The 22,842-nt window shown below is 42.2% G+C and overlaps 1 protein-coding gene across 6 annotated transcripts in view; it reads right to left on the reverse strand.

The window, feature by feature from the left end:
* Positions 1 to 22,842, reverse strand: part of PHACTR1 (phosphatase and actin regulator 1) — a 294,543-nt gene that overhangs the window by 124,019 nt on the left and 147,682 nt on the right. The window contains exon 1 of one of the 6 annotated variants that reach the window (XM_051611907.1): positions 18,190 to 18,494. The exons of 3 other annotated variants lie outside the window; for them this stretch is intronic. In XM_051611907.1, coding sequence (XP_051467867.1) covers positions 18,190 to 18,442 — 253 coding nt within the window. In that variant the 5' untranslated portion in view covers positions 18,443 to 18,494. 2 more of the 6 variants (XM_051611911.1, XM_051611909.1) reach the window with 2 other exon arrangements.

A 22,842-nucleotide genomic window follows, 5' to 3' on the forward strand; every position in this document is an offset into this window, starting at 1 on the left:
GTCTGGGATTCACGGCATCTGTTAATGTTGCTGATACATCATATGCCCAGCTTCCACTTTAGAAAAAACCAGTTACTTGTTCCTGAGTGATTTCATAGCTGAAGTCTGAAACCCACCCATCCCATCTATGATGTTTTTAGGTTTTCTCTAAGGTCATTTCTTAACACTGTTCATAATCAGACACATGATTATCTTAGCAGGCTGTTTACATCACAAAGTTAGATTTTAAGCCTTCCTAGGAAACACCAATGGCCATATTGTGCTTTCTGTTTAGGATCTTTGTAAGTGATCTGGATGATGGGATCAAGTGTATCCTGATAAAGTTGCTGATGATACCAAACTGAGTGCAGAAGTGGACACTTTGGAAGGGAGAGACACCCTTCAGGAAGACCTGGATAGGCTGGAAGAGTAGGCTAACAAGAACCTTATGAAGTTCAACAAGGACAAGTGTAAGGTTTTGCATCTGGAAAAACATACTCCAGCAGTGCAGCACAGCCTGGAATCTACCCAGCCAGGTAGCAGCTCTGTGGAAAGGGACCTGGAGGTCTTGGTGGACAAGCTCAATATGGGTGAACAGTGTGCTGCTGTGGCAAACAAAGCCAACAGGGTGCTGGGTTATGGCAACAAGGGCATCACTAGCAGAGACAAAGAAGTCATCGTCCCACTCTACTCAGCACTTGTCAGGCCATACCTGGAATACTGTTCAGTTCTGGTCCTCGCTATACAAAAGTATGTTGGCAGGCTGGAGAGGGTCCAGAGAAGGGCTACAAAGATGATCAAAGGACTGGGAAGCCTGCTGTACAAGACAAAGCTGAGAGAACTGAATTTGTCAGCCTGCAGAAAGAAGTTGTAGGGGAGACCTCCTCACCACCTTCCAGTATTTAAAGGGCAGCTACAAAGAAGGTGGAGACTCTGTTTTTACAATGAGTCACATGGAAAAGATGACGAGTAATGGGTCAGAGTTACTCCTGGGAAGATCCCAACTGGACACAAGAGGAACATTTTTTGCAATGAGAACAGTCAGCCATTGGAATAATCTCCCCAGGGAAGTGGTGGATTCCCCAACATTGGACACTTTTAAGACTCAGCTGAACAGGATGCTGGGCCACCTTGTGTAGACTGTGCTTTTGCCATGAAAGGTTGAACCAGATGGTCCTTGAGGTCCCTTTCGACCTGGTATTCTATGATTCTGTTATATTTGTGCAAATGTATAGTAACAGGCTACAAATCATCTTGGCCCTAAAAATGCAGCTGACTAAATGTGCCAATTTATTTTTTAATTAAAAAAACCCACCAACCTAACACTCCTGATTCTCAATCCACATCTAACTACTCTTATTTTACAGATTAGTTTCCAACAAACTCCTGTTGCAAGATTTCTTTTGACCTCTGCACCCTGAATATCCTTCAGTTCTGACTGCATAGACCTTATTCTAGCAGCTTTGTTCAATACTAGATGGAGATGCATCATGTGTCTTTTTGAAATGACAGGAAACCTGAACAAACTACTTGCTCTTTATCTGAATGGGAATACTTTCAATTTAAAAAGTACCTTGTTTTTCTTTCAGGAAAATGGTTCATTTTCTGCTCTTCTATTATCATCTCTTCTGTTATTTCCCTTTAATGTCTCTTTGCACCTGGAATTAATTTTCACCAGCCCTCCCTCTACTATTCAAATTGCCCATTTAAACTTTTCCTAACTTCTCAAAGGTCTGTTTTCCAACGAAAGCCAAGGCGTGGCATGCAGCAGTTGAAACGCAGTCTTGCCAAATGAGGATGATTGCCTCCTTGGTTGACAACAGCTCCCACTGGATGTATACATTTGCAATGGCACCAACTGGGTTGGCGTAGTGGGTTTATGAGCCATGAAGAGGCTGTCAGTAGCTCTCCTTCGCATGCTAAGCAGCACTTAGATTTTCCAAACCCCTGCCAGTTATGCCCACTCCCCAGGTGTGTAGCACTTCACATTGCACCCATAAACTGAATCTCTCACCCTTTACACTTGCCTGTTTCAGCACAGGTATCAGACTGTGGTACAGCTCTGCTCTCTGCTGTGCTCTCTTTCTCAGTGTATTTATTTCTCTTGTTGGAAGAGAAGTGCAAAGAATAGCTTTGGAAGCTCAGTCCCTTTAGGACCCTGATTTCAACTTCCCCGCAGTTTGACGTAAAACGTTAATTATTCATGCTGATTGCAATCTGAGAGCTGGTTTTTAGCTTCTGCAAACTATACTGCACTACATGTATCATTCTAAACATACCTTTACTGACATGAAATCTCACACAACAGCAAGGGTTTTTTTGTATTTTAACATAGTACATAAGATTTTTACTTTCAACAAAAGCGCTCAGAGTATGCCATCAATAGCTACATAATCTCTTCCTATAAACCTTGCAATTGTAGAAACTAAGGATTGTCAGATTTCACTAATATTAGCTATTCTGTCTCTCTCTTATTGCTCTTCCTACTCACTGTGTTTTCCATCTCTTACATGCTTATTACATATAGATTCAGGTCTAAATCCAATAAACAGAACTGCAGCTCCTCATTTTTTATGTGCCCATAGACTGAAGCAGAACCCACAGGTCAGTCCTGGGCATGACACACACTATGTGGAGGCTCAGCAGCTCCAAAGTGGGACTCAGAGCAGCCACTACAAGTGGAGCACAACCAAAAGCAAAACAGAGCCAGCAGAAGAAAACCAGCTATCCTGCTTTTCTTGGGGCTACAGGAAGACAATTCCACAAGTACCAGGAATTACTCTGCTAAGAAACTTCAATTTGAAAGGAAGAAATCTTACCCTTCCTAAATGGCAAATTGGGAGGAGATGCATGGTTTGTGCTTTTAATAAAGGAGAGGAACTAAGATGAGATGCAAGGACTTTTCTGTTAGAGCAGCTATAGCATTTACGTGGGAGACAGAATTACAGGGTCACTTTCATCTTCCCCTTTAAAAAGTTCAAGCACACATCTGCCATTTTTCTTGGGAACACTACTGCACTTCCTACTGTGATGGATGGAAGAGCACTCTCCATTTCCCCTACTAACACTGGTATAAAGAAGAATTCAAGACCTAGTGGGTCTTAAAGAAAGCATGAGTGGAGGTAGGGCTCATGATAGGGCAGTCATCTGTCAGCACTCAGATCCTATTCCAAGGCTATGCTTGGGCTTTTCCCTGGATTAAATAACCCAAACCTCCTTCTGCTTCACTCATGGATTGAAAGAAACAGCTGGTCACAGCTGTGATTAGTTGAGAGCCTGATCCTATCCAGCTATGTACAAAGAAGAATAAAGGGGAGTGAAGATACTGCTTCTTACTGTCCTTGTTGCTTTTGGTAGGATCTATCTGTGGCATGAGGGGAGAGAGGAGAGGTGCTGTCTCCTAGATCCTCTCCTCAGAAAGCTGGAGAGGATGGATAGTTACCAGATCTGGCCAGGCACTTAGTGAAAGGAATCTATTTTTCAGCTTGTAAAGAACTGCCATAGAAAAACTCCTGTTCTGGTGTAAAGAGCAGCTACAAGCAGAATTTCCCATCTAGGGCATCACTTCCAAGGCATACTCCTCATACTGTCATCACACTGTCATACTAAAAACTCATCTACTGAACAAACCTGCACCTTTCTAAGTAAATATGGCAGAAACAGGTTCTGGAAAAGCCCTGGCCTGGAGTGACCTGTGTGACCTGGAGCAGAGCAGTCTCTAAGTGCAAACACTTTGAGAGCTGGATGAACTCATTCAACCCATTCAACTTCTGAGACTGAAAACAGTTGAGAAGATGGAATTGACTTGCATACTCACAACTAGCTGTGTCCCCCAGCCCATAGCATTAGACAAATACAACTCTTTTGAGCTCCTTAAAAGGTATTTTTTCAGAGCCTTCAAGAAGGAGATTAAATCTCACACCACCAAAAAAAAAATTAGAGGAGAAAGCTGAGCACAGGTCATAACCACAAGACTCTTTGCAATTCAAGGCTCTAACACTACGTGCAACATAAGAAATGCTACTCGGAAAGAAAGATGCAGTGGTGTTTGTGACCCTCTCCTCAGAACTGGGCACCAACCACTGGCAACACCAGTAATGGATCCAAAACGTGGATAGGACTAAGCACCATGGCTTAGGGGTCCTGACTGTACCAGTGCAGACTCTTGGGTTGTCAAGCAATCCGAACCATCTTTGAGTCATCCTCAAAGTCATCAAGTCTAGATTAAGGCTCATCCATCAGAGCTCAAGTTCTTTCTCAAAGCCAAAGCTATGGATGATAGAGAAGCTGTCTTCCTCCGGCTGAGTCTTCAACCCATCCAATAAGAAAAAACCCAGAACTGAATTCATGTATGTTCAACTCCTAAATTTAACCCAATGAAGAAATACCTCATGACATTTTCCCCTGCATTTTCTTTCAATGAAGGACTTTCTATCAGTTAGAAGTCTGCTCTTGAAGGAGTAGTAGTGATTACATTTTCATGGTTGGATTTATTTCTCACAAAAGACTGAATTGCAAATTCCACACAGCTGCAAAATATAGAAGTAATCCAAGAAAAGGATCTGGTCCATGGAAGTCCATAGGCTTGTTGCTCCCATTTTGCTAGGCCTCTGTTACCAGGTGATAATTTTCCTAATTGCCATGTGGACAGAGTTGCTCACACCAAAGAGCACAGAGAGCACATTGCGCTACCTGCCCCTCACTGGGAACCAGAGAAATTTCCTGCCTTTCTAAAAACAAACCACTAGTGCTTTTTATTTTGGGAAGGCCTAGAAAAAATATTTTAAATGCTTCTAGTTTCTTAGGGGACTTTTGATGGATTGAACAATTTCTGGTCTCCATCTTTTGAAGTTCTCATGAGTAGGAGGATCCAATATTTCTACTTTGTTTAACTAAAAATAGTCTTTGGAAGACTATTCAGAAACCTGAGAGGGGCATGTTCTCTTATTAAAAGTAATCTCATTCAGGAAATGGCATTACAAACATTAAACTTTCTAAACACAATGGAACCATCTCACCACTATCATCACAAAGATAAAAAATTTAAGTTTTGAATTACTTTAATGGCTGGGAGAAAAGGAACGAAGTAGCTCATTTAAGAGCTATAAAGTTCAAACCATCCCCTTGTAAAGTCTATATTGCTTCTCTTGGGAAAAAGAAACTTCTATTTCTGATCTTTAAAGAAACAGATAGGAAGTTGGCCAAGAGGAAAAGAGTAATTATACCAAAAGGCACATTTATAATGAGTAAAAATATGAATTAAAAAATATGCTTCCCTGGACTCTGCAAAGAGACAATCTGCATTTATATTCAGGAATTTAAAATAAAGACTAAATACTTCTCCTTTGAGTACCTAAGTACAGCTACAAATGGTCTTCACTGATTGTCATTCTGATGGGAATTCTTTTATTGATTCAGATGATGGTTGGTTTAGACTCTTGGCTGTGGTGAAATACGTATTTAGTCCCTTATGGTAGACGCTTGGGTTTCAGACATGAATACTTGGAGGGGAGAAAGATACCCACAACTCCTTAAAAGTAATGAATAAAGCACGGCAGGTTGCTGACTAAAATACACAGAGTATTTTGTGTGTGTTTTTCATGGCTCTGATTTCACGTTTTTTCAGCCTCTTCTTTCAGCTTTAAGTTTTTGGGTGTCTCATGGTTGCTGAGCTCTGCAGGCTATTGCTCTTGCTCAGTAGATTTAGAGGAAAGCCTCTGATTTTAAAAACTGCTGCCCACCAGGTAATCAAATTGCTATATCTATCTAAGAAACGTTACATTCAAAGGAAGGATGTATGCATGTATCTTCAAGTTCATGAATAATTCCAAGTCCAGCAACCAGAAATAGCTTGGAAAACGAGAAAGAGTTTAGATCAGAGCTAAGGGAAAAAAATAAAATACCACAGGGAGCCAAGAAAACAGGATCACTGAAAAAGCTACTAAAATAGTTCCAGCCAATTTATGCAAGAAAATAATGTTAGCAGAGAGAAACGAATGAAACCCTGACCATACCATAATGAACAGCAAAGGTCACAAGACAACAGGATTATTTTATAAAGCCATCTAGTGACTGTATGACCATCTTGGGAATAAGGGATATAATTTGTCCTGGAGGCTATTAAAATGTAGAGAATTTCAGTCTTTCTCTTTGCTTGTAACTAATGAGATGAGCAGAAGGAGCAAGAGAAGATGAACTGCATTAAGTGTGGACCTTCTCACGTGGGCTTGAGATGTGCTGGATGCATACTAAAATGTGCCTCCTTACTGATGTCAGAGGAATGTATTGACCAAAGCTGTAAAAGGGACCTTTCCAGCATGCTAAAATTCACCTACAGAAAAAGAAATTAGCAGAGGAGGCTTACAGCAAGTGGTCTTAGTGTTTTCCTCTGTAATGATAGGAATGACTCCTTCTCTGGTGTTTGAGAGAGGAACCCGTGGCATGTTGTGAGCTGTGAATGCGAGCGGGGTGCCCCAGCTGCTCCATGGGGTGTGCCTGTACAGAGCCTCTTGACCATGAAATTGGCTGTGAAGTTCATTTCAGAGCACTGTGAAGGTAACTGTGATAGGCATCTGCATGAAATTTCATTTCAATACAGAAGCAGGATAAAACCCAATCAAAACCTGACACTTCTAACAGTTAAACCTTTTTTCACCCCTTCGCTGCTGGCACTGGAACAAAGCAACAAGCTGATGAAATCTGACTTCCTTAAATGCCGAAAGCTTCCTCTCAAAGTTATCAATATTATCCTATTAGGCAGACTAAAAAAAATCCAAAACAAAACTCCAGTGTAAGCCGTTCTGAGCATTTTTGACAGTATAAATTGCCTCTGTCTATATGACCTACGGGGAACACTGCTCTCAATTTTAAGTACCTATCTCGTGGGCAAATTATCTGTACAACATCCGCCAAATGTCACAGATCCCCTTCTCTCAAGTCAAATATCAAGCAGCTCAGCTCACCAAACCTGCACATCCACTAGTAAAACTGAACTGGAATCACTGCCAAGCAAACCTACTTTTCAAAATTTTGTTTACTTAAACAGCATTTGGTTTGAATTTGCCTGAACCGCAACATCTGGCTAAGTACCTCATGCTTTACAAGGTTTGTGATGGTGCTCAGAATGACAAATCTCCCAAGCATTTTGTACAAAGGAGGAAATAAGAGACAAAACAGATGCTTGCAGGTACCTACACACAAACATATTGAAATGGAGCCTGGCCTGCAAAACCTGTTATAATAATGCAAAAAACCCCACATCACCGCAAGTAAAGAACAACACACCTTCAACTGTCTGCTAAACACAGGAACTTGCTTATTAGCTCAGAGCAGCTGATTCCTAAAACTACCATCCACTGCCATATAGGCCTGCTTTTTTTGTTTGCTATTTATCATGCAGGGCCCAATGTCCAATGAAGGCTGAGGGAAAGAAAAGCAAAGGAGAACCCCAGAAAGAAAAATATTGCCAAAAAGAGCCTTTCCTCTATGCAATGCCAGAAAATGCATTAGTGAACTGGCGCTTCTCTTGCTGCTTGGTGAACTGGCTGTTCTGCCAACTTGAGATGAATAGGAGAAAAAGAAGGGTCAGCTCACTGGAACTACAGGATCTCCCTATTTTCTTTGAGGCTCATGTGTTTCCATGCACAGGACAAGTAAGCACACAAGGAAAATGGTGTCTGACTCTGATTATAGAAATGTATCAAAAGCCAAAATCAGATTAGTAACTTGAGTACTTTCCTAGAGTCAGACAATGCAGACAAAATGCTGGCCTTATTTTAATGAAAAAAGAAAGAGAAAAGGAAATATCTCCTGAATTCTAGCTTGTTTCTAAATGCCACTTGGGAGGGGGGACTTTGATGGGAAAAAAAAGCTATATAACTGAGCCTCATTATTCCCCCGTAGTTTCCTGCTTAGGTATCTTGTCTAACTCTCTCCAACAGCTGCTAGAGGAGCCAAAGACTGGCAGCTGTAGAGAGCAGACAGTCAGAAACTGGTCTTCTCAATTTATATGCTGCAGGAGGCAGCAAATCCCATCTTAAGTGTCACAGCAGACTGCTAGAAGACAGCCCCTCACTCTTATGGCTACAAACCAGCAGACAATTACTTTGGGGCTGTAAATATTAATGAAAGCTTTTAGTCATCACACTCTGTTTCTCATCAGGGTACAATTCAGACAGCAACAGCCTAAGTCCCACACAAGTCTCTGCGCTTGCCTCTTCCTTCAGTTGCACCCAAATTTAAAAACATTTATCCAATAAAACCACTGTGGTAATGTAAGGAGAGCATCCTGTTCTGCTGGTGCGTGGCAGGAGAGAGAAGAGGCCTTTCTATGCTGGTTCAACTTCCGGTTCAATTAGTTTCCATTGTCTGTCTGTCTCTCCATCCATCCATCCATCCATCCATCCACCCACGCACCCCCATGTCTGCATATACACTACTGACTATTCACCCTGAGCATCTGAATTTTTAGCAGTGTTGACATTTTAAGCATTTTGGGAAGTAAAATTAGAAAGGTAAGATGCTACAGAGCTCCACAGCAGCATGACACACATACCCGTATCCGTTCAATTTCAGCCGATGTAGAACTACCATTTCTACTGATTTTATTTATTTATTTATTTTACCAAAAGCAAGATTGACAAATAATTCTCCATGCTAAAAAGAACATTGGAGCTGTGCACATCAGATAGTATCTGAATATTGGAAAAGTCAAAGTGGCTGCACCAAATGGATGTGTAAAGAGGGATAATGCCAGAGCCACAATCCTTATGACATGGACTGCTGACATTAGGGACCATGGATAAAGTCCATGTGAATATATGGATCACCAATACTTCAGAGAAGCCTGCTAATACATGTACCAAGGATACAGAGGATCACAGTGGCAATTCCAGACCTGGCTCATTTGTCAGGATGTAGTTAATGATTATTCTAATTATTTATCTAAAGATCTCCAGTGCATTCAAGTCTGCTTACCAACGTTTCCATTTGTTGATTCTCAAATCTCTGTTAAAAAGGACAACTAACATTCAGGACAATAATATTTGTGTTGCAGCTGTACACCCTTCAGCCCACTGCTGAAGATAAAGAATATTGTTATCAACTATTTCTAACAAAAGGTAGACACTTCTTCCTTGAAATTACGGGATATTCTCAGTGCTACCATCATGACACTTCTGTGCTTCCAGACCTTTACACGGAAAGATTTAAAATACCATTACACTCTGTTTTTTCAAACAGGTAGTTGGCTTCTTTTAGGATGCAAGGTGAAATAAAAATAATTCTTTGCTACCAAAATCTCCCAAGATAAATTAAATAGTTGGATCCATTTAAATTTTATTCCCTGCACTCCTATTAAACAAAGCCATTAGACTAACAGCCTGAAAAATGTCATACAAAAGATGACAGAGGGTAAGATCTTTCTCCTAAGTAATGATAGGGGAGGGCACCTGCTGAACTGCAGCACTAAGCCTGCCATCCTAATCTTGGGCTGCAGGGCTCAGGGCAGGAGGAAGGACAGAGAAGAGTTGAAGTACACTTTACATCCTTTCAAAAACATCCCAAGTAATGGATATACAGGGCCTTCCCTGCCCCAAAGGATGTACATTTTAAATTGCAAACTTTGGGCTTTGGAGATCCAGTAAGTAGCCGAGATTGAACACCTCTCCTTGTTATGGGCAAAGAAATGGGTACAGCAGTACTCTCAGCTACAAATACCAAGGTCATGGAGCCTGTGTGTCTCTCACCCCTGGTCCATGTCCTCCTGACTAGCATGCTATAAAGCAAACATAAGCTGTGTGTGGCAGAAACCTGCCCTCCTCTTCTCTTTGGACATTTTGGACACAATTTTACTTTTTGGGGTAGGGGAGGGGGGAAAAGCTGGAGAAATCTTTGGCTTCTACTCCTGAGTCATATTTTAAAGCCTTCAAAATTTCCACAGTCTATGCAGAGAAAAATCTGCAGAGGCTGTCAGTCAGTTCTGGTTGTCTCTTATTTGTTTTTTTCCTACTTGGGATCATGAGTTTTCTCTCTGAGAAGAACAGTGATTGTCTATGAGATCTCTCTCAACAACACATCTTCATGGTGGCTGGTGGGCAATATGATTCTGGGGGTATCTTTTAATCAGGTTGGCCTGGGCCATGGGTAAGCCAGAACGATAAGTCTAGCGGTTCCAAAGAAGCTACAGCAGGTAATTTCAAAATTTAAGTTTTAAATTTTAGTTTTATTTATATTATACTGTGTGTTTATGGTTTTTCAGAGCAACAGTAATAATTAATCTTTTTTTTCTATCTAAGAGTCTCACCCAAAAGCAGAGGCTCTGCTAGATCTCTCATCTTCAGTAAGCTGGACACAAAGCCAGGGAAGTCAGGGAGAGGTGAAAGTGATAAGATCAGACATTACCTTATTCCTCTCTCCCCGGTTCTTCCTGAGACAAGAAGACTAAAAGCAACAGATCAGTGAAGATTCATGTCACTTTACAAGAGCCAAAAAACAGTAAGAGGGCACTTTTTCACATTATAGGGATGGCAAAAACATAATTATTTTCCAAGAAGCATGTATATGAAGTTACAAAGGAAAAATGAGGCCTCAAGTATGTCCCAACTTAACCTCTTTGCAGCTTTGCTGCATCCATCTAATTAATGGCAAATACCAGAGTACCCTCCAGTTTCTTAAGAAAGCACCTGCAACATCTAACTGGGGCTGGCTTAACCACTACATGCTCTGGTGCTGCCCTTCAGTTACCCCAGTGTCCTGATGCTGGGTTTTAGCCAATGGATTTGGGAAGATGTGCATGATGGATTTAACAGACTACAAACATATCCCATTTATCTTAGACATTCTGGCAGATTGTAAGCAAGGTGGTTACCACAAAAACTTGCACTGTGCTCCTGAAATACATTCTGACTAATTTGGGGCCAACTAAGGTGACAAAACTGGAAACCACATTTGGTATTGTCTGATTACAAACAAGACCATTTTAGGAGATAAAGAAATAGCTATACCTTTACTACCAGCCACTGAAATGGATCAGTAAATAAATTATTATAATACAGAAATTAACGCAGAATGTCTAACTCTGTTGCTGAGGTAGCAGAAATGAACAATAATGTTACCTTTTTAACAGTATACTCAAAAGGAGAGGTTTTTGCTCATCAGTCAAGAAGCCTGTAAATGAACTCTGATGCTCTTAATGATACCATATCAACTCTTGTTTCCAAACAGAGGCAGAAGGTATTATAATAGCACAAACTAATATAAATAGTACTGGTCACAAACTAGAAGAAAGAAGAAGTGACACAAGATGAAAAACAGAGATACCACATAGCAGAATACTGAATCAGATTATCTCTTCTGATCTCTTCCCTACATACCCAGTATTTCTCTGGGCTTAGCTCTGCCTGGCAGTGATTATATTAATGAATAAGATTGCAATACTTGACAATTTTCTTCTAAAGAATCTCAAGTTTTACAAAAGAAACAGATCAACTACACTAACCACCCTTCTAATGAAACATCTCTATGCAAGTAAGAGAAGTACAAAAGAAAAAACGAAACTCAGAAATGAAAACTAACTGTCCACATGGGGAGGGACCAAACCTTAAAACAGGACACAGGGATGATGCAAAAAGGCACAGAAAGGCAAGCTTGTTCAGCCAGGTCAACATGAGATGATTTGAAGTGCTCTAGTAATAGCAGAGTGAGAAGAGAAACTGCTCTTCCTTGATCTGTGCCATCATGCTCGTCTTGCCCCTTTTTTAGTGCACTGCCTCTCCCTGCCTTTACACAACATGGAAAACCTGTGGGTTCTCATAATGTATCAAATAATTCTGTATTTTATATCTGATGTGTCTCACTTGATACAGGAGAATCCAAACCAGGCATTCTACTGTAGATGGCAATACTTAGAGCAGAGCATTAGTCTTAAATACAGGAAATAGTTTTCATCATACTTGATGGCATTTTATTTACTTTTTTGAACACCTCACAAGGAACTGATTTTTCATCACGTGTTCAGTGTTGCCCCAGTCTTTGTATTTAAGAGGTTTACGTATCCCAAGACGTAAAACTTGGTTCTCAGGATAGACAGCAGGATGGTAGGTACAATGCCATCAAAAGATGACAACTGAGTTACAGCATTGAAAAGGAGAGAAATCAATGAGAAGAGACAGGACTGAAACAGGCTGGGCATCTGCTGCTCAAAGACAAAGAACTGAGGTGTCTTTGTATTAGTGTCCTTGTGTCAACACTATGTAATAAAAGTGAGAGAGGCACTGAACGACTGTACCAAGTCCATAACTTTTTCAGGTCTTTTTGTTTTGTTCTACCCCCAAAACTCCTCAAATCAATGACACAGGTATACAGAATTTGCAGAAAAGGTGGCTGTCATTTCTCTGGTAGGGACACAGGATTTTTCACTGGAAAACAAGGGATTTAGACATCTGCTTGCATAAGCTTGACCCAATCTTGTTTATACTATTTCCCCCCATACTACATAATTTACAGAAGTGAAGACCTCACTTACTACCTGTATTTTCCCTACAGATTCAGTCAATAATGCAAATTATACTGCAATTTTGGACAAGGCATCTTCCAGGGCTCTTCAAAGTAAGCCCAGAACCCTGCTGAGAGACAGCTTGTGCAAGCCTGGCCATGAACTTCCCACTACTGGCACAACCTCACCAGGAATGGTGCAGAACTGGCTTATTTTGTGGCCAGCAGTTTTGGTTCAGGTAGTTTAACAGAATATGAGCTAGTCACTACAGAGATGCACAGGAGCAGTTAATGACTTGCCCCGGTTTGGTGGCATTTCTTCAGCTTTATTTTGGGACATAAAGGTAGAAGATGTAATTCCTCCTCTCCTTCCCCATCCCTTTTCCTTCCTTTTACTGCAGACTGGCCAAATGAAATATCCACTAGTGCTTAAGGAAAGCCCCACATACCTCTGGTCACCTGTTTGCATTTACTAGTCTTAGCATGTAAGTCAGAGGTATACCCTCTTATAGCCCAAACTGACCTTTTTCTTCCTTTACTCTCTCTCTCCTCTCTCCTTCCTGCCTGCAGGCTGTTCCCAGCCACACCAGCACGGTGCCACTCTGTTAGTGTCTGATCTCAGGACAAAACCACAGGTAACTGATGAGTTTCTGTTAGTCCTTAACATGCTGACAGGAGTGGGGAGCTAGGACTCTAACCTCCCCACTCTCTGGTAAAGGAAAGGTAAATGATCATGTCCTGCCTGCCTTGGCATTTAGCCATCTGGAAGTTACAGTGAGTAGGAATCACATCTTCTTTTTAGAAAGGCACTTTTATTCTCAGCCTGCAAAATGCTGAAGGCTCATACCTTCCTAAACACAAAGTGATGCTGGTGGGAGCAAAGTGTCCTACCCAGCTCCCCAGCACCATGTTGGGATGATGTGGAATATCCCTGCTTGACCTCATCAGCTTTCTCTGGCATAGCTCCGTGTTCACCCAAATCAAACATTATAGAGTCCAACTGACAAAAATAAACCAATTTTATGTTACGATCTGTGCTGCCAAGGGAACATATTCCACTCTGTGATGAAAGCCCCACCCCTCTTCTGTCTTTAACGTAGCTATCCCTCAGAGACTAAAGACACACACTGTGTAATTTTATCAGCTGTTGAAACCTCAAATATGTTTTTCAGCTTCCCACACTTCACAGCAGGACCAGGTATGCTGCCTTTTTGCCTTCGTTTCCATTCTGTCTAGTCTAATTTTTTTCAACCAAAATGTTGTAGGATTTTTAAGAGGTACAACTGTAAATTACTGCAGTGTCTCATAGACACATACCGCACTCCCTCTAGAGATGGCAATGGAAGAGCAGTTACCATTTGAAATAATATGAGAATTAGTGGAGGAAAACTTGTTTTTACACACATCACTTGCAGGACTTATGGGCTGTCTGGAAGATAACTATTTCATTTAATAATTGCTTTTGTGGGAAGCAAAATAATCACCTCAGACACAATCTCTTAGGTGATGATAAAGTAAATGTTCTTAAAGTTCCTGGTTGAAAAACCCCAATGCTACTGAATCTTCAATTCCAGGTAGGAACCACACACACACACCTGCCTCAGATCCTCCTTTCTATTTGAAAAATGTATTTATCTGGAAGCTCTAGAAGAACGAAAGCAGCAGAAAAAACAAGGCTTGGAATTCCTACAGCAGCAATATCTCATTCCATGCTGATTTTCATGCATATATAAGATAAAAAAATATTTTTTGCTTAAATAGCAAAACCCTGAAGGATAGGAGCATACAGTAAAAAAAACGGGTTTGAGCTCTGAATGGAACCTCTCTGGTTCCCACCTCAGTTGCTCCACTAGCTCTTTCTGTTAGGTCATTTCTGAGTACCTTTCAAACCTCTACAGTTCTTTCTAGCCACACTAAAGTAGAGATGTTTCTAAACCACATTCGATATCCAGGCTCACACTTCTGCAGGAGACTGAGTTTTGCAGTCAGCCATCGGTGTATGGACACCTTAAATGAAATCCAGCCAAATCCCTTCTCCCTGAACTTATTTCTCTGACTACTGTTCCCTTGCTCACTGGTCATGTCATCTGCTATGACCCAGCACCGCCACAACCCTCCCAGAGGTGACTGAAATCAGTACATGGAGAATTGGTCTGTACATACCAGGAATGTTCAGCATCACACAGTCCCAGTGCACCTCGATCTCTTGTAGTTCTAGCTCCTTCTGCTCAACAAGCTTATCAGCCACTTCTACATTTACAACCAGAAAATATTTTCATTCCCCTTCATGCTTTTGGCATTTTGAAAATACCTCCACTTGTGTTGCCCCTCACCCCCTATCTGTCTTTTCTCGGGACTTTAGCAACTCTTCATCACCCTGCTTCTCCCAACATCTCCCTCTTGCAGCCCTCCTTTGACAGCATTCAGAGCTTAGCCCTGATTGCTCTTTTATTCATGGAGATGACTCATATCTTTCTACACTTGACCTCTCCCTCTCAGTTCAATCTACCATGTCTGATTGACGCTCTGGCACCCTGTCCTGGATGTTCCGTGGCCACTCAAACTTCTCAGAATGAAACCACACATCACATTCTTCCCTCACTTCACTCCTCATTTCCAAAACCATTTCTGCTATTCTGTCCCCCAAACCCTCAATATTGGTGCTTTATACACCCCTGTCTCTGTTTTCTGTTTTCCAACTAAATTAGCAGTACATACATTCATTCCTTTCAGTCCAATGGCTAAAGCATCTCTCACTTCTATCGGCAGTATGTATCTCCTGCTTCTCTTGGAGCTTCTCACTTATTTTTTATCTCATCAAAATGCTGCATTCACATCAAGTCCCTTTATTCTTACTTCAGTGAGCTCATCTGAATGCCCAGATTTCTTCACTGACTCCTCTCCAAATTACAGGACCTCCCATCCAAGATATCATATGACTCAGCACCTGCCTTCATCTTTTCCTTCAATTTCACTGTTATTTCTTCTGCTATCCTCCTAGTCATGACTTTTGCTAGATTAGTTAGTGGTCTTTGAAAGTTTTCCCTCTGTTTCAGCATGACTTTTCCTTCTCCCAGTTCTGCCAGTGCAGTAGTACAATGAGAACGCAGACTAAGACAATGACTAGAATCCAGGACTCTTAACTGTATTTGGAAGGTATTTCAACATCGAATTAATGTATTTCACTGGCTTGCCTATCCTATAAGAACTGAATCTTGATCTTTGTACACAGTACCAACAAATGTAATAGTTGCTTGGATCACAAGGCCCACACAATAGTTTAGATTCACTAGCGCAGTTTCAGGCCTGCGAGAACACGTATAAACTACACATAGCTTTGAATAGGAGGGTGAGGTTGTCCACACTGCAAAGGTATGTGCATTTCCCTCATAAGAAGTACTCACTGGTCCCCCTTCTGGGTGCTATTTAGGCTGTGCAACTATGAGGTTGCAAAGACATCTCAAAATCCCTAAAGGTTTCTCTCTATCTGAGCTGGTCATAGTTTTTTACTTGATTTGTCCTGCTGGTGTGATGATTCACTATATCATCCCTTCCCTCCAAACCTCAAAAGGTCTAGAACAGGTATTAACCAGGGAAAAATTGCTATTTTTCAGACCTGAAAAATGTCAATCGAGTTAATGCGCTCAGAAGGCATAGCTGGAACTACAGTTTCTATGAGTTTCTGAAAGAAACTCATAATATGCATGTTGGTGGGAAAGAAAGGATTAAGGCTATACCAGTGTTATATACTTTTAAAATTATGACCATAAAAGTTATTTGTATGGGGTGGAGTGAAATCCTACCCGACAGAATGAGGGGGTGAAAATGGACCAATGCTCTGGAAGCCTGCTGGCTGGAAGGCCCTCTGCTCTATTCTTTGTCTCTCTAGGGTTACTACATTACTAGTAGCTAATGGTTTGAAGCTAAATGATCAAACATAAAAAAGGAAGTAAAGTCCTTAAATACTTCCTATTAGTCTGTTAAGAAGTAAAAGCAACTGAAGTTATACATTTGTGAGCAGCCATGCATACATATGTATGCATTAAGAGAGGAAAGCAATGTTCTTTTCTTCCTGTGCTAAGAATCCAAGTAAAAGGATGCAAAAAAATCCAACACCTTGCAAAAGATGTTAATGTAATCGAATTTAAGGTCAATTAAATTAATCCTGGAAAGTATATTTTTAACAAATGGCTTAATTTGCTTTTAAGGATACATAAAACACGCTAATAGGGTAAAGTACCTGCTGCTGCTGCACATAGCCCTTCATTTAATATCTGTGGGGCTTGTTGTCACCAGCAGTACATAAGAAGAAAGAAAATACTCAACATTTTGCGTTGCATTAATCAGATTTTTCCCTCTGCTGTAGTGGCATAAGCAGTAAGAGTGCTTAACCCACTGTGGGTTTCCACGCTTCTCAGGCTATCTTCTTTCTTTCCACTGAAAGCAAATTCCCTCAGCTTTAGCTGCTTTTTAATCGGAGGAAACTAAAATCACACTAGCAGGATACTAATTCTGACGAGACATCAGCAAAACCACAGTTACTTCATTAAACTGCAGACTTGTGGCTGACAAAGGACCATCAGATCCCAAATAATATTTTTTTTTCTTTTGCATAGAGCAAACGAAAGCCACTTTGGTTATTAACAGTAATAACAACAATGACAAAAGCTGAAAAATGAAGTTCCAACAACTATTCAACTGTGTATATATATATATATATATATATAACCACTGAGAATCTCAGCTGAGAAAATTCTAACATTTTATATTAATACTTATCACAAATAAAGCCTTTCCCTAACCTTCAGAAAATGAGATCTGTCTTCCACATCAGTTAATAGAGAGTCCTAAGTCAAGTGCCTTCATTCCTAAGCAAGATGTAAAAACCACACAGTACAAAACGAAGTAATACAACATTGAACAAGAATGTGGGGTAACATCTGTGAGGTTGTTTTTTCCCTGAATGTTTCTCTGCTCCTTTTAGTTCTCAGCTTCTCCTAATTGCTGACTTTGGCATACCCAAAATAATTTGTCATTGTTACCTTCAAGTATTTGCATTCCCAGAAACATAAAAAGAACACACTTACCTGTAGCAACACCTGTGATTGATTACACCGTCACTGTCTGAATACCCTCTGGAGGTTTTGCTCAGCCCCAAAAGGAGAGGGGGAAGGGATGAAAACAGTTGTCTGATGAAGAGCACTATATTAATCCCAATAAAAACACAACTTCCCTCATGCATTTGACAGCATGGTGAAAAATCACACTAGCTGGATTTCAGGTAAACTAGTCCTTCCAAATACTGAGTTGAGTCAAGCAAACTCTACTGCAGCACAACGAGGAAAAAGTTGATGTATCAAAGCAGAAAACCCTGATCTAAAATTCACAGGAATGGTAACAAAACACAATCAATACACGCAGCAATTTCTATAGCAACTGGGGGAGGGGGGAAAAGAGTTGGTTCCTTAACTGTTAGCACAGAGCTCCTGTGGCAAATGAGGGGACATGTCCCTCTTGGCATCTCTCTGATCGACACGCTGAATCGATGCCCGGTACATTCCTGCCGCACTCCCTTTCCTCTTTCCCTGGGATCTGTGGAGGAGCAAGCCGAGCAGCATCCCAGCCTCTGGCGGGAGCACACACATGTCCACACACCCCCCATGCAAGCACACACGCTCCCCTGCCTCTCTCCTACACCCACAGGATCTCAGCACTCACCGTCACGGGCTTCCTCCCCGCGACTGCAGTTGCTGCAAATGTGTTTGATCTCCTTGCCTATGTGACAGTGTATCACAAAAGAGACATTGTTGTTAGTAGTGGTGATGGGCTCCTTCAGTGGCTTCATCCTCACTAGATAGAAAGCTTTCTTTTTAGGTTTCTCTCCACTCATGTCTGAAACAGAGCCCTGCCTGCAGCCAGCAGAAGAAAAAGCCAACATCCCAGGCTGCCCGGCATGCGTGCAATCCGCCATCCGCTCCCTCTCGCTTCGGCGTTTAGCTGCCACACACACAACAGGGATGAAAGGGGAGGGCTGGGGGAGAGCAGGGGGAGGCGGGAGCCAGAGCAGGCAGGAGCGCTGCCTGAGCCTTGCTGCCTGCCCTCCACGACCCTGATCCTTCATCAATCCATTTGGGCTTGGCTGGAGGATGCTTGGCATGCCCCTGCTCCGGCCATGCCCATGATGAGCTTCGCCCTCAGCCGTGGGCGCCAGGCATGGTTGGTGGCTTAGCAGAGCCTGGTACAGTTTTGGTTGCCTTGCTGGCTGCATGCAGCCCAGGAGCCTCCCTTCACCTTCGCCTCCTGCTCCCTCCTCTTCTGCCGTGCCTCCCCCCTGTTCTGGCAAGCCCCCACATCCCCAGGAGCTCCGCGTTGGGCCGCAGCTCCCTGGCATGGGGGGCACAGTCACTGGCACGGCTGGCACAGCGGTCCCTTGGCAGGATATGCTGCCATTCCCTACACTGGTGAATATGCCTTAGTGCTCGGGCAGCATGGCAGCCTGTCCTGCCGTAATTAGCATTTTACACACAAAGGACAGACTGCCAGCAGGCTGACACTGGGCTGCCCACATCTCCCCCCCCTCACCTCAGCAGGTGGTTTTCAGCTTCTGGTGCCCCAGAAAAAAACATCTCCCCTCCTGCTTCTCATTCTTACTTTTTCTCCCCGTTTCTTTTAAAAGACAGAGGAGGGGCCTGCCCTGGCCTGTCCGAGGCTCACAATGCCAGCCACTGACAGCAGCCAGTACCTTCTGGTGCCTTCAGCCCAAGCCCCCTGCAACAGGACTGCTCCTCCTAGGCTGAGGCTGACCAGAGGTCCCAGAGAACTGCAGACAGTTTGAATTAATGATGAATACCCCCTTCTTTTTCTCCCTAGCCTCCTGCCCAAAATGCAGCTGCTCTGAAGAGCAGCCTGGGCAGCACGCTTCCAAAGCTCCCCCAGTCTGAAGGGGATTATAATTTCTGGCCAGACGCTCTGTCAATCCCTTGCTGTGCAGCTGCTCCCAAAATGTGCCCTCTGTTTTCACAGCACGGTAAACAGCCCAAGCTGCCCGACCTGCTGAAGCAGCAGCAGCTCAGGATAGTGCCTGTGACACAGAGAAAGCGGGAAGCAGGGGCGAGGATGGCTTGCTTCTTGCAGGCTCTGGGAAGGAAAGCCTGAAGAAAAAATCATAACCTCAGCTATTCTGGTAGCTATTATAAGATTGAGAGTGTTGCTCCTTTAAATCTTCAGCAAGCTATCTGTTTGGCAGGCACTAAACAGAGAGTGCAATTGGGGCAGATGAAACATGGCAAAGAATAACACCATTCTCCTTATTTTTAGCCAAAGCGCTTGCTCGCTGCTACAAGAAATCCACTCATTCTGCAATTCTTTTACCATTTCCACATATTGTTGCCACATGTTTTACTGCAACAAAAGGCCAAAACAGCCCCAGTTTTCTTCAGCTGCACATGAAACAGTAAGACTTTTGCCTAAAGAAAGGCGGAGCAGAAACTTAAGGATTCAGTGCCATGGTTTTCCGTTTTCTCAAATGTGTGAACGCACACACGAGCACAGGCACACAGAAGATGCATGCAAGGAAACTGCTGACCTACTTCTGCGTCATTCTGATGCAGGTCTGACTTCTCACCTGGTGCTTTTGGGAGCTGAAACCTTCAGATGTCACATACAGCAAAAATTGCAAGGCTTTCCTTTTCCCAGCAGCGTTCACAAGTCAGACTAGGTGTTATCATATCTCCTGGAAATAGGGGTTGAAGCATGCTCTCAGCAGAATCACGCTGCTCACTAAGCCACGCAAAGCGTCCTGCACACTGGGCTATGTATACAGGTTTATGCTGAATAGAGTCAGTCACCTCAGGTTAAGTATTGCCCCAGAGGACTTGATTTTGCATGTGTTGCTCATCTAAAATTCTCACCCATTTCATGTAAGTGGTAGAACAGTGAAAGCAGAATTATTCAGGAACAAGCAGGTGAATTCCCCAAATATGTGTATCATGTAGTTATGAATTAATGGACTTGAAAAGCTGTCTCTTTGAATGCCTGACGTTGAGACACTGCTAAATTGGACCCTGGAAAGTGAAAGCTGAGAAGAGTTTGGTCTCTGCTAGCTGCACAGCAGTTCAGACACTTGCAGCAGATTTAGAGCACCCTCTAAACTTAATGTCTTCGAGAACACCTCCAGCTCAGCTGGGCTTGTGAAAATAATTAGGTGAGCAGAAGACATGACTATAATTCACCTTCTGAACTTGCTCAGAGTTCACAGCTTTGTGTCTCTAGTACCTAGCACTGCTGCATTATACAAATGGGTCAGGAAGGGAAGGTACATCCAAATGTGAACATACTTGAATTTGGAAAATATGTGTGTTAATTAAATGTGGGGTGAACTCACAACTGGAATACCAATTCTGCTGTCTCAGGGCAGTATTGGGGTGTTGTGCCTCAGCTTTTAGGACTTAGGGCATGAAAAACTGGGTCTAGTCAATGGTCTTTTGCAGTCTTCCTCTGTGATCTTGGGCAAATTAGTTACAAAATCTTGATATCTCAGCTCCTTGGCAAAAAAAACCCCAGTGATGTTGATGTTTCTGTTCTTCAGACAAATTTTATTAAATCATATTTCAAGGTGCTCTGAAGTTGTTTGTATATGACAGAGAGGGAACACTTACACAGACTGTTTAAATACCGAGATCTACTATTCATAGCAAAACGAGAGGAGAAACAAGAGAAACATGCTCCATCAGGCTTAGTCTGAATGGTTCACTCATTCCAAACTTAAGCTTTTTTGTTTCACTGGATTTTCTTTCAACAGTGTTTATCCCTCCTCTTCCAACTCTTTTTATTATAAAACTGTGTAATTCACCTCAGATTAGAAAATAGACTCAGCATCCCAAACCCTGCATCTTTAGTGACTCTGTTATTATCTCTTAACCCCAAACAAATTCCAGAGAGGGACAGTAGCAATCCCTTTCTCAGAGAGTGATTGGAAGAGATCATCTGTGTAACTATTTCCGCAGGTCAAGTCAAAAGCTCTTCAGTGACTCTGTCCAGCTTCACACACACTCTGTACTACCAAAGAACCACAGAACACTGCAGCAATGAACAGTTTTTGAAAGCAGATCCCAGGAGATTTCAGAAGCCCAGCTGCTCTGACATGTCTGGGGACATTTGGAAATTAAATAACTGGTCCAGTGGGTAACACTTGACCCCATGTGGATAAGAACTCCAAACTACCATGGAGAAATCCAACATATTTTTACTTGCAGGTGCTATCTATGTATTTTGAACTCAAACAAGCCCTGAAGCCATCTGCTACTATGTCTCTTGTAACATGCACTTTGCCGTAACATGCAAATTGCCCTCATTCCTAAGAGCTGCCTTATAGAGAGTCTGAATTTGCCACAGCTCATAAAGCAAAAATATGTTTAATTATTATTTGTGTAATTATGGTGAAAGCTGCCACTGCTAATAAGTTCCAGGACAAATAATGCAAAATGAACCTACTACAGTATTCCTGCTGAGAATGACTTGCTTTGCCTTAAAGAGAAGTAAAAATAACAAAACAAAAGCATAGTAATTCTTTCACTGCCTGAATACTTGGCTACAAACCTAGGCATAATTTTATTGTAGAGTGGACAGCAAAAATCAATTATGAGGATGTTAGACTGTAAATCAACAAACTTGCATCCTATTACCAGCCCACATTTGCTTCTTCTATAAACTTGGGAAATCATTTGTACCTTCAGTACCCCACTCTACAGCCTTTGCCATTAAGGAGACTGCCAGTTCCATTGTCTATAAACAAGAGATGAAAGCATCCCCTTTAAACAGGTGACTACTGAGATATGGACTCACAGTTGCATCAACATCTTTGAGGCTCCACCCTGTTTTTCCAGTTTTTTCCCTGGACCATGTCTCTCCCTGTCACAGATAACCCAGTTGAGAGCCTTTTTTGGGACACTGTGCCCTCAAGCCATCTCTGTGAAAGAAAAAGTGATGCTGGAACCAAGAATCCTCCACACCACAGAAAAGATTGCCTCTCACTTCTTTTTCCAAGCTGTAGGACTGTGCAAGTGCCCAGTACCAGTCCAGACATCCCTGAATTCTGCCCTAAGACCCTCAGATGAAAAACATGGAGGTTTCTGTGTGGGCAGGACAGGCTCCCTCCTGCTTTCAGCACAAATAGGTGGACACCAGAAATCACGTGGAAGCCACCTTTCTTCAATACAAAGATTGTCTTGGAGAGCTGTAGTGTTTCCCTGAAGAAGCTATGGCTCACTGAATGGCACTATCCATGTGAAAATGCTAGACAAACAGACGTCTAACAAGGCAGCACCACTTCTTCTAGGCAGTTTAGTCTTTCTAACCAAAACACCATGATTA

The sequence above is a fragment of the Apus apus genome, chromosome 2 (genome assembly GCF_020740795.1).
Source record: "Apus apus isolate bApuApu2 chromosome 2, bApuApu2.pri.cur, whole genome shotgun sequence".
Lineage (NCBI taxonomy): Eukaryota > Metazoa > Chordata > Aves > Apodiformes > Apodidae > Apus > Apus apus.